Raw genomic sequence first — 12,457 nt, 5'->3', positions numbered from 1 at the left:
GTTAACTGCTAAAACAAGAACGACACTCGCGTCTAACCGAGACGCAAAAAATTCCCGCTAATTTGACGACGAACACGTTTAAGAGTTTATCCACGAAAATAGACACTTACTTGGAGATTCACGGTATATCGGTGTCTGAAACCCGTCTGAAGATGTCGCCACGAACTCTCCGGACGCAAAGTCGCCTAACTGTCGACACAGCTATTGTGCTCGCCAGGCTGCGTTATCTCGTGGTTGAAGGGCGATCAGCAGAGCGACGAGTCGAGCGTCCAACCTCATCAAGTTCTCTCTCGAAATGGCATTAAGCTCTGCTTCTGAGCCGCCTTATAACTCCCCCCCTAGGATCCATTCCTTTGTCTTTCAGGATATTTGCATTCGATTGTTAATTTTGGAAGGTACAATCCGCATGTATATTAACATACCGAAGGGTAATGTGCCCATTGTGCTTCATGCATGAATATGTAAGTGCATCTAAGTGTGTAATTGTTCCATTGTCCTCGATTGTAATCCCATACCTCCATTTACGTGATTATACAATGTAACAATTAATAGTATTTTACGGAGTTATAATGGATAGGTTGTAGTTCATAGTTTATAATATTATAAACTCTTTGGTTATTTAATTAAAAGTCACATAGGCATAAAATAAATCACGACGTTTTGGGCACAACACAAGCGTCCGTCATGTTGAAAAGCATTGTCTGCTGCTGAGGCAGACTGTTTTACAACGTTTGAAATGGGTGTAGACCTCGGGTCATAAAAAAGTGGCCGGGACTAGTGATGTTCACTTGAGAAATTAGCATGTAACTTTAGAAAATGAAGAGAGCGGCCTTCTCGACGAGGGAGTGAAACCCAATAGGTAATATTCTTTTACAGCGTTACAATGGATAGGTTGTAGTTCATAGGTTATATTATGTTTCACTATGATAGAGCTTAACATGTGAGAGTATACAATATCATAGTTGATCAAACGCGACAATCAAGGGCGTCAATCGGGTAAGTTTGATCAGAGGCTTTAATCAAATGCGTCATCCCATCACGGAACACCACCTCCCTGTGTATATAACTTCAATAGAAGCAACTACAGCAGCAACAACAGCAGCAACAACACATTTCGAGGGCAACGCAGCTACTTCTGATTCTGCTGCTTCCGCTGCCCGGCTATTTGTAGCCGGGCACTGCTCTCGCGGGACCGCACACGTCTTTGGAAATGATTGCGATGATCACGTCTGAACTGATAATTAAGTGACTTAAGATTACTTTGTTTAACCATACCTTTATGTAGGTTAGCGTCATCATGACTCATCGAATACTACTCATGAATGAACTCACACTGTTTGATGACAGAAATTGTAATCATTTTGGCTGCCCGTGTAGGACAAGTCACCTTCCTTGTCTAGACGCATTCTAAACACAACACTGACCTTTAATATGTTGCTAAAATAACGTCTACACCCTATTCAACATGAAGCCACATCACGCCCAGAGGGAGGAGACCACGAGGGAGACGGCCTCAACTTGAAGAGAAAGTTGACAAACTCACGGATGCCATCACCCAGCTGCTACAACGCCTGTCGGATGAGACGTTGCGTCCCGCGGCACCAACCAGGCGAGGAAAGGAAGAGCTGAGCCCGAATTGGAAGCCGCCACCTGAACATCAACAGCAGTCGATAGCGTGATTCTAATAGGACCACGTTGTTATTATAATAATTTTAATGCGATTAAAACCGCGCACCTCCCAGGTTGCATTCGCGACTCCCGATGTGCATCTACATATAACATACATTCTAGCTCAGTGTAATTCTAATACGACCATAGTGTTATTCTAATCATTTTAATCCGATCCTAATCCCCCAGTTCGCATATCCGACCCCCGGTTCGCAAGTCCAACGGACATACATATTACATACATACGACCATAGTATGTATGTATGCATACATATGTGCAGTGTGATTCTATTACGATCACATTGTGATTATAATACTTCTAATGATATTCTAATATTGATTTGAAGCTTTCGTGACTGCAGGAATTAATACTCGTTGGTTCTTTCGGTAAAGTCACGTAGGTGGAAATAAAATAAATCACGGTTCGGACGAAACACAAGCGCCCGTCTTCAGGTGAGAATCGCGATATCCGCGATGTCTGCTGCGAGCAGCACGATGTCTGCTGCAGACATCGTTTCGGGCGCTTGTGTTGCGTCCGAAACGTCGTTATTTATTTTGTTTTACTTCTTCCTACGTGACTTTACCGAAAAAACCAAAGAGTATAGATATTCTAATACTGTCCCTCCGTTTACGGTCTTATAAATTATATAAAAAAAACTAGTTTACATTCGTTTAATGTTTAATGTTATCTTTAAATCGTTACAGTTTACATGTTTTAGAGTACAAGTGATCTCCAGTATACTTCGGAATTAGGAAAAGGAACGTTGCTAAACTATTTATAACGGGGACCTTTCCCCTCTAGGAACACATGTTGATGGTGGAGACATCCAAGACGTTGCCGGTTAAGGTCAGACTTGTGTTGCTGCTGCAGCAGTTGCTGCTGCAGTTGTTGCTGTACACTATACATACATATTAGCGATTCTTATACGACCACACTGTGATTCTAATGCTTCTAAAGATATTATAATACCTACTAATACACTAGTTTATAATCGTTTAATCGTTGGTGTTATCGTTTATAGTATTACAGTCTACATGTTATCGAGAACAGTTTATCCCCGACATACTTCGGGATTAGTGACTGGTACGTTGATGAACGATTAACTACGGGGACCTTTCCCCTCAAGGAACACGTGTTAATCGGGTAAAATAAAGAACGGACAAACATTTGTTAAAAATACGTTTTTATTCATCTGCAATCATTTTGACGTCAAAACTCGAAGGGAATATTTGTTATGTCCTATGTTCACACATTTCCAGTACAATGCAAACCATTTCCGTTCCAGGAATACCAAAGCGTTGAAGTTTCATTCCCCATGATTTCCTTATTAGTTCACCACATGTGTTCACTGTGCGTCTATGTTGAAGTCAAGGCCATATATCCAACGAACGCGTCATCAATGTTCATCCTGAAAACCGGCTATCTAAAGTCGATTAATACCAATCAAAAAAGCTATATACTTGAAAAAAAAACCCGTTTAAAATGTTGAGTAAAGATGTACCTACAGACGCATTCCAACTTTAGCTCAACAGGAACACTTAACGACTACAATTGAACCCTCTCACAACCAGTGCTCATCACACCACTTCGGCAAGTAATCCGATAACATTACAAACCACCACTGTGCACGGAATTAAACTCACAAAAACTGTAGAACTAAAATGGTCAAAATTATACACAAAAGTACTCGATACGGATTAAAAGGTATAACCACGTGACAATATTTTTCAGTCACCCCGAGCTCTCTGGTTGACTCTCGAGCCACTCCATTACATCCAGCCATCTCTCCGGATCCAACTGCATGGGATCGAAGGTGGAAACTTCTTCAGGACTCATTGCAGCACCTTGAATTTCAGCTTTTGATTTCAGTTTCCTATCATTGTGGACCTTCTGATGCCTGTTGATGTGTGACTTGTGTGCAAATGTCTTCCCACACACAGAGCACAGGAACGGCTTCTCGACTGTGTGTGTTCTCTGATGAATCTGAAGATGTGATGACCTTGCAAATTTCTTCCCACACACAGGGCACAGGAATGGCTTTTCGCCCGTGTGTGTTCTCTGATGACTCTGAAGATGTGATGAGTTTGCAAATTTCTTCCCACACACAGAGCACAGGAATGGCTTCTCGCCCGTGTGTGCTCTCTGATGAATCTGAAGATTTGATGAGTTTGCAAATTTCTTCCCACACACAGGGCACAGGAATGGCTTCTCGCCCGTGTGTGTTCTCTGATGACTCTGAAGATGTGATGAGTTTGCAAATTTCTTCCCACACACAGAGCACAGGAATGGCTTCTCGCCCGTGTGTGCTCTCTGATGAATCTGAAGATGTGATGAGTTTGCAAATTTCTTCCCACACACAGAGCACAGGAATGGCTTCTCGCCCGTGTGTGTTCTCTGGTGTCTCTGAAGATGTGATGACTGTGCAAATGCCTTCCCACACACAGGGCACAGGAATGGCTTCTCTCCCGTGTGTGTTCTCTGATGGTCTTGAAGAGTTGCCGAGTGTGCAAATGCCTTCCCACACACAGAACACAGGAATGGCTTCTCACCCGTGTGTGTTCTCTGATGACTCTGAAGATGTGATGACTTTGCAAATGTCTTCCCACACACAGGGCACAGGAATGGCTTCTCGCCCGTGTGTGTTCTCTGGTGTATCTGAAGAGGTGATGGTCGTGAAAAGGACTTCCCACACACAGAGCAATTGAATGGCTTCTTGTCTCCGTGTGCGTGGGGCTTTGGAGAGCGTCTCTGCTCCATGTGAGCGTAGTATCAGCAGCTGTGTTATCGAGTCAAAAGTACGCTATCGGCCGCAAGGATGTTTAGCGTTGAGTTTTAGATTTTGTTAACTGCTAAAACAAGAACGACACTCTAACCGAGATGCAAAAAAATCTCGCTAATGTGACGGCGAACACGTTTAAGAGTTTAATCGCGAAAATAGACACTTACTTAGAGATTCACGGTATATCGATGTCTGGAACCCGTCTGAAGATGTCGCCACGAACTTCTCGACGCAAAGTCGCCTCACTGTCGACACAGCAATTGTGCTCGCCAGGCTGCGTTGTCTCGCGGTTGAAGGGCGATCAGCAGATCGACGAGTCGAGCGTCCAACCTCATCAAGTTCCCTCTCGAAATGGCATCGAGCTCTGCTTCTGAGCCGCCTTATAACTCCCCCCCTAGGATCCAATGTTTTGTCTTTCAGGATATTTGCATTCGATTGTTAATTTTGGAAGGTACAATCCGCATGTCTATTAACATACCGAAGGGTAATGTGCCCATTGTGCTTCATGCATGAATATGTAAGTGCATCTCAGTGTGTAATTGTGCGCTTATTTTGAATAAATGGAAAAACTTTGTCCTCGATTTAAAGTGAATGCAGAGAAATTAGCATGTAACTTTAGAAAAGGAAGAGAGCGGCCTTCTCGACGAGGGAGTGAAACCCGATAGGTAATATTCTTTTACAGCGTTACAATGGATAGGTTGTAGTTCATAGGTTATAATATTATTATGTTTCACTATGATAGAGCTTAACATGTGAGAGTCTACAATATCAGAGTTGATCAAATGCGACGATCATGGCGGGTTCAGGTACAGGTCATAGAGGTGGGAGATGTAAAATTGGAATGCGGTTCACATATCCGACCCCCGGTTCGATTGAACAGATAATTTACGTACATATCTGTATGTCCCCCAAGTTACTCCGCCCATGGTGGGGTCAGGTAGAGGTCATAGAGGTTGGTGCTGTAAAGACAGTGCATCAACTAAGGGACAAGTGGTGACAACAAGATAGAGAGAGAGTTCGAGAAGGGAATGCGAGACCAAGTGTGGGCGTAGGTTCACGCCGAGAATGAGAGAGGGGGAGGAACGAGGTTCGGGGCTGTGTAGTCATTACAATTGCAATGATCACGGGCTTATATTGAGTTTGTGCGTTTATTGAAACATATGCAGATATTGTATATTGCTATTGGATGTCATTGAGATGGAACATAAATGGAGCTGTGGGGGCCGTTGGCCCCCGGGGTCTCTCCCGCCATCATCCCCTATTCCGTTTATGTTACCCCACCTCCCTAATACCCGCTAGGGTTTCGCCGGCCTTCGAACGCGACGCCCCTACCCATACGGCTTCACGCAGCGCTCCCACGCTGCAAGCATACGTGCGCACGGCATCATCAATCAAACGCCATACTCCCCCTCTTTACGCCGCTACGTAAAGCTCTCGCACGCTGCGAGCGTGCGCCCGTCTACAGCCCTGTGCGGCACTCGCCACCACGTCGAATAACCACGTTACCAATGCGCACCCGTATCCGACACACAGCTCCCCGCGGCACCCACTCACCACGGAGCACTCACGTTGTGATCGCACACCTGTATCATATACGTAGTGAACACACGCGCACCGCTCTGCGCAGCGCTCCCCCGAGGCGAGCCGCAGCACTACAGAACCACTGCGTACACACGCTTCCCCACGCGCTCAGCTCCGCGCAGCGCTCACTCACGTGGCGAACCACTGTGTGCACCCGCGCCCCCACACGCTCACGCTGCACGACAAGATCACGCGAGACCACGCTTCGCTATTAATGATTTATTATCTGCTACCTGGTAATTTAATGTTATGTCAGTATGAGTCGACGAGGCTGGCCTATCCTACTTCCCCTGGACCTATTCCCTATTTATCGGCTTACGATACCCTGTCACCTTGCTACTCACGGGTCGAAGTATTCGGTCGTCCTGTGGCTTTTCCTCTATGCCGTCGGGGCACGTCGCGCGGACGTCCGGAGGCAGAGCTGGAGCTGCGTCTGGTCGCCTGGCGCAGGAGTAAGAGCGCGATTTCCCCTTTGCGCTCCCCATTTATCCTCCCTACCTCAAAGGGAATGCGGCTCTGGACAATAGGCTCGCGACCCTCTGGCACGCGCACCGCGGTTCAGGGCGCTTTTGATATGCTACTTAATGCTCAACCTGCGCGGCGCAAATTCCAATCAATCCCTTTCTCACGCAGGCCCCACCATTATCGCAGTTTATGCGGCGGCGTCCGTCACAAAGGTGCGCCGTGGGAGTTTGTGCACGGCTCCCCGCGTGACCCCGCTCTCCCGATTAGTCATACTAACAGCCTTATCCTTTAACTTCCCTAACAATGGTGCCTGCGTGCCCGAGCGTAATTATGCCGTCCCTCTGCTCCCTGTGCGGGGGTGCCTGATTATGCAATTCAGATGCGCTGCGTGTTTTCTAATGATGCTCCTCCATCACAATGCTTATTCCCTCTGCCTGCCCCATCGATACTTGCGTGTGTGGGGTGTGTGGGATGCGTTTCACCCGCGGTGGCCGAGTGGCCCCTCGCTGCGACCTTGCAATCTTAAGGCCGGTCGCAGCGCCGCGGTGCAAAGTAGCGTCGGGGGAGGTCGTCCAATTCCCTAGGTTGCCGGAAACCGTGAAAGTTTAATCCCGATAAGGGCTTCTCGGATAAAAACCGGTCGGCCAGGTGACCTCCCCTCGGAGCTCTATGGGGGGGGGGGAAATGCGTGCGGGTGTGTTCATGTGAGGTGAGGTGAGGGGGACGCGGGGTCGGCTCCGTCGCTTGGTGGTGGCGAGGTCGGAGATGGGGCGCCTGCTGAACGGCTTCGTGGCGGCGGCATGACATAGCCCCCCGAGGTGCTGGTCCCCGTCCCGGGTTGACTGGAGCACCTTGCTTGAGCCGCGCCCACGAGGAAACGCTGCGGGGTCCGGGGGGTCCGTCCGGACCTCGTGGCTGGTCTCGGGGCTGGTGGCTCCGTCCTCTGCAGCTCCTGCGGCGGCCTCCTCCTCCACTCCAGCGGCTCTCCCTGTCCCTCGGTACCTGCGGGCTGGGGTACAAACTCAGAAGCGGAGGGGTTTAGGGGCCGTCGTCCGCGCCGTCCCCTGGCGGGGTCGGGGCGTCTCGGGGGCCCGGCGGGGCCCATGTAGGGTGCGAGGCCCCCCAGCACGAGGGGTGCGGGTACTCCGGGATTTCGGGGCCTTCGGGTGACGGGGTTCTCTCTCGCCGGGGCCGCTTTCCACGGTTTTAAGCGGCGGACGTTGACCACCGTCTCTCGATCCCTCTCCCCGCAATAAATTAGTACCGTCCAGGGGGATATCGTTTAATCGTTGGTGTTATCGTTTATAGTATTACAGTCTACATGTTATCGAGAACAGTTTATCCCCGACATACTTCGGGATAAGTGACTGGTACGTTGATGAACGATTAACTACGGGGACCTTTCCCCTCAAGGAACACGTGTTAATCGGGTAGACAGCCAAGATGCTGCCGGTTAAGGGCACACTTGTGTGACGGAGATCCTCCACCTGAAATTATCTTAACATATTTTTTCTAGGAACATTGTAAAATAAAGAACGGACAAACATTTGTTAAAAATACGTTTTTATTCATCTGCAATCATTTTGACGTCAAAACTCGAAGGGAATATTTATTATGTCCTATGTTCACACATTTCCAGTACAATGCAAACCATTTCCGTTCCAGGAATACCAAAGCGTTGAAGTTTCTTTCCCCATGATTTCCTTATTAGTTCACCACATGTGTTCACTGTGCGTCTATGTTGAAGTCAAGGCCATATATCCAACGAACGCGTCATCAATGTTCATCCTGAAAACCGGCTATCTAAAGTCGATTAATACCAATCAAAAAAGCTATATACTTGAAAAAAAACCCGTTTAAAATGTTCAGTAAAGATGTACCTACAGACGCATTCCAACTTTAGCTCAACAGGAACACTTAACGACTACAATTGAACCCTCTCACAACCAGTGCTCATCACACCACTTCGGCAAGTAATCCGATAACATTACAAACCACCACTGTGCACGGAATTAAACTCACAAAAACTGTAAAACTAAAATGGTCAAAATTATACACAAAAGTACTCGATACGGATTAAAAGGTATAACCACATGACAATATTTTTCAGTCACCCCGAGCTCTCTGGTTGACTCTCGAGCCACTCCATTACATCCAGCCATCTCTCGGGATCCAACTGCATGGGATCGAAGGTGGAAACTTCTTCAGGACTCATTGCAGCACCTTGAATTTCAGCTTTTGATTTCAGTTTCCTATCATTGTGGACCTTCTGATGCCTGTTGATGTGTGACTTGTGTGCAAATGTCTTCCCACACACAGAGCACAGGAACGGCTTCTCGACTGTGTGTGTTCTCTGATGAATCTGAAGATGTGATGACCTTGCAAATTTCTTCCCACACACAGGGCACAGGAATGGCTTTTCGCCCGTGTGTGTTCTCTGATGACTCTGAAGATGTGATGAGTTTGCAAATTTCTTCCCACACACAGAGCACAGGAATGGCTTCTCGCCCGTGTGTGCTCTCTGATGAATCTGAAGATTTGATGAGTTTGCAAATTTCTTCCCACACACAGGGCACAGGAATGGCTTCTCGCCCGTGTGTGTTCTCTGATGACTCTGAAGATGTGATGAGTTTGCAAATTTCTTCCCACACACAGAGCACAGGAATGGCTTCTCGCCCGTGTGTGCTCTCTGATGAATCTGAAGATGTGATGAGTTTGCAAATTTCTTCCCACACACAGAGCACAGGAATGGCTTCTCGCCCGTGTGTGTTCTCTGGTGTCTCTGAAGATGTGATGACTGTGCAAATGCCTTCCCACACACAGGGCATAGGAATGGCTTCTCTCCCGTGTGTGTTCTCTGATGGTCTTGAAGAGTTGCCGAGTGTGCAAATGCCTTCCCACACACAGAACACAGGAATGGCTTCTCACCCGTGTGTGTTCTCTGATGACTCTGAAGATGTGATGACTTTGCAAATGTCTTCCCACACACAGGGCACAGGAATGGCTTCTCGCCCGTGTGTGTTCTCTGGTGTATCTGAAGATGTGATGGCCGTGAAAAGGACTTCCCACACACAGAGCAATTGAATGGCTTCTTGTCTCCGTGTGCGTGGGGCTTTGGAGAGCGTCTCTGCTCCATGTGAGCGTAGTATCAGCAGCTGTGTTATCGAGTCAAAAGTACGCTATCGGCCGCAAGGATGTTTAGCGTTCAGTTTTAGATTTTGTTAACTGCTAAAACAAGAACGACACTCTAACCGAGATGCAAAAAAATCTCGCTAATGTGACGGCGAACACGTTTAAGAGTTTAATCGCGAAAATAGACACTTACTTGGAGATTCACGGTATATCGATGTCTGGAACCCGTCTGAAGATGTCGCCACGAACTCTCTCGACGCAAAGTCGCCTCACTGTGGACACAGCAACTGTGCTCGCCAGGCTGCGTTGTCTCACGGTTGAAGGGCGATCAGCAGAGCGACGAGTCGAGCGTCCAACCTCATCAAGTTCCCTCTCGAAATGGCATTGAGCTCTGCTTCTGAGCCGCCTTATAACTCCCCCCCTAGGATCCAATCCTTTGTCTTTCAGGATATTTGCATTCGATTGTTAATTTTGGAAGGTACAATCCGCATGTCTATTAACATACCGAAGAGTAATGTGCCCATTGTGCTTCATGCATGAATATGTAAGTGCATCTCAGTGTGTAATTGTGTGTTACATGCAAATCCTAATACCACCAAAGTGTTATTCAAATAATTTAAATTCCATCCTGATCCTGCACCTTCCGTTTCACATATCCCGCCCTTGGTTCGCACGTCCATATTACATACATACATGTTGCATGCATACATGTTACATACGTACATGTTACAGGCACATATACTTACTACAGACATGTTACATACGTACATGTTACATACTTACGACTGTAGTGTGATTCGAAGAGGACCACGGAGTGATTCGAATAATTTGAATGCGATTAGAATATCACACTTTTAGGTAGGTTGTTTTAATCAATAACACAAGTTAATAATGTTATTGGATATGTAATGTAGTAACTCGGCGGGAGACGACTTCACAGGTAGCACACTCTTTATTTCACCAACTCGTTCACAGGTGACTAACAACCACTTAGTATCCCGGGTGACAACCACCCACTTAGCTACTCTGGCGACTAACGCCCACTGAGCTACTCGGGTGACTAACACCCACTTATCTACTCTGGCGACTAACGCCCACTGAGCTACTCGGGTGACTAACACCCACTTAGCTACTCTGACGACTAACGCCCATTGAGCTACTCTGGACACGCCCCGCCCGGGGTGTCCGTCTTGACTGTGGGTCCCCAGCCCGACCCACGTGGGCGTCGGACCCCGGGTCCCACAGTCTCGCCTCCGAGCCACACAGGGCCCCGGTCCCTACAGGGACGGCGGGACTAGGGGTCTCGGGGCACTAGGTCTTCAACTCCGTCTTCGATCTTCAACTGGATAACTTCTCCTCGAGTGCTCTCGCGCGTCCCCCTTTATACCCCACCTGCGGACGTCGCTGCGAGCACCCATCCTATTCGACCAATCACTGGGCGCTGGCTACGATCCTGTTTTCCCACATCTCAGCGTGCCTCACCACCCACGCCGCGCCGCCCCGTCATCTGTCACTCCCGGCGCGCGCGTCCATACCACGCCCACAACGCGTGCCCAACCCCGCACCCCGTGCCGCCACGTGATCCATCACTGTCACAGTCGGCGCACGTCAACACCACCACTACATCACCCCCTACCACATAGCTCGCAGCCGACCCGGCTGCTATAAAAATATACAAACCCCCCTTCCCCCTGTGTGCCCCGTAACACAACAACAACAACAAGAACAACAACTAAGGTAACAACACAACACAACGCGAACACTGCCATCCGCAACCATCAACCAATGCCACCACGACAACAGAACAATATATACAATCCGGCGAGTGACAATACCAATGTGTATGCAGAAAGAAAAATAAACGTATTTTTTTCTTTTTTTTTTTCCAACTCGTGCAGCGTCCCATTCTTTCCGAGCGTCCCTAGAACGGGACATTACCCCAGCAGAGGGGAACACCGGGCCAGCTCGGTGTCGAAAAAAAACGTCTTCATGAAAATTGTTGTGCCCTAGCCCGAGTCCACCTTGCCGGCCCGTCGTACGGCACCAGACGCGGTTGACCGTCCGGTGGTGCCGGCAGTTCAGGAAGACATTGGCCAGGCATCGAGGACCCGCGCGTGCCGCGGGGTTCCGGTTCCCGACGGTCACCAGCCGTCAAGCCCGAGGCACCTGGGGGTGGGTCAGGTGGAGACACGTGAGGATCAGCCTGCGACACATCCCCCCCCAAGTCGACGGTCACATCACACGCCCGGTCGTTACGGCACAGAATGGGGTCACACGGTGCCGCATGGTCCGTACGGACCGTAAAATGACGGCCGTAAAGATACGGCCTGAATTGCTGTGTAAAAAACACAATCGCTAACAATTCACGGCGAGTCACGCGATAGCGTTGTTCGGCGGGGGAAAGAACTCTACTACCGTAGGCGACCACCCGTTCAACCCCCCCGACCACCTGTGAGAGCACCCCCCCGATACCCGTGTTGCTGGCATCTGTGTCAAGCAAAAACGGTTGTGTGAAATCGGGGTAACACAAGGGGGGAGCCTGCACCAAGGCGTCACGAAGGGAGCAGAACGCAGCCTCCTCTTCCGCCCCCCAGTGAAACCGCACACCCTTAGCCGTCAAAGCGTGCAGGGGCCTGGCTATGGTGGCAAACTGCTTGACAAAACGACGGTAATAGGAGGCGAAACCAATAAAACTGCGAACCTCCGTGACCGAGGTTGGCGTTGGCCATGAGCTGACGCAGTGCGTCTTAGCAGGGTCTGTCGAGATCCCTGAACGACTCACGATATGGCCCAAATACCTGACCGATTCCCGAAGCAGAAAACATTTAGCC

At 48.7% G+C, this 12,457-nt stretch overlaps 1 protein-coding gene and 1 pseudogene across 1 annotated transcript in view; one reads left to right on the top strand and one right to left on the bottom strand.

Moving 5' to 3' along the window:
* LOC144953866 (uncharacterized) overlaps nucleotides 1–10,306 on the bottom strand; it is a 67,750-nt gene extending 57,444 nt beyond the window's left edge. Inside the window, exons 1-4 of the mRNA XM_078884519.1 lie at nucleotides 10,301–10,306; nucleotides 8,865–9,387; nucleotides 3,514–4,332; nucleotides 1,544–1,650 (exon numbers count right to left, since the gene is read on the bottom strand). Of these exons, the coding sequence (XP_078740645.1) occupies nucleotides 1,544–1,650; nucleotides 3,514–4,332; nucleotides 8,865–9,387; nucleotides 10,301–10,306 (1,455 nt within the window). The remainder of the gene's footprint in view (nucleotides 1–1,543; nucleotides 1,651–3,513; nucleotides 4,333–8,864; nucleotides 9,388–10,300) is intronic.
* Nucleotides 1–12,457, top strand: part of LOC144953873 (uncharacterized) — a 102,120-nt pseudogene that overhangs the window by 73,607 nt on the left and 16,056 nt on the right.

Source organism: Lampetra fluviatilis (assembly GCF_964198595.1).
Source record: "Lampetra fluviatilis chromosome 74 unlocalized genomic scaffold, kcLamFluv1.1 SUPER_74_unloc_1, whole genome shotgun sequence".
In the NCBI taxonomy this organism is placed as follows: Eukaryota; Metazoa; Chordata; class Hyperoartia; order Petromyzontiformes; family Petromyzontidae; genus Lampetra; species Lampetra fluviatilis.
This window is presented reverse-complemented; position numbering and strand designations above follow the sequence as displayed.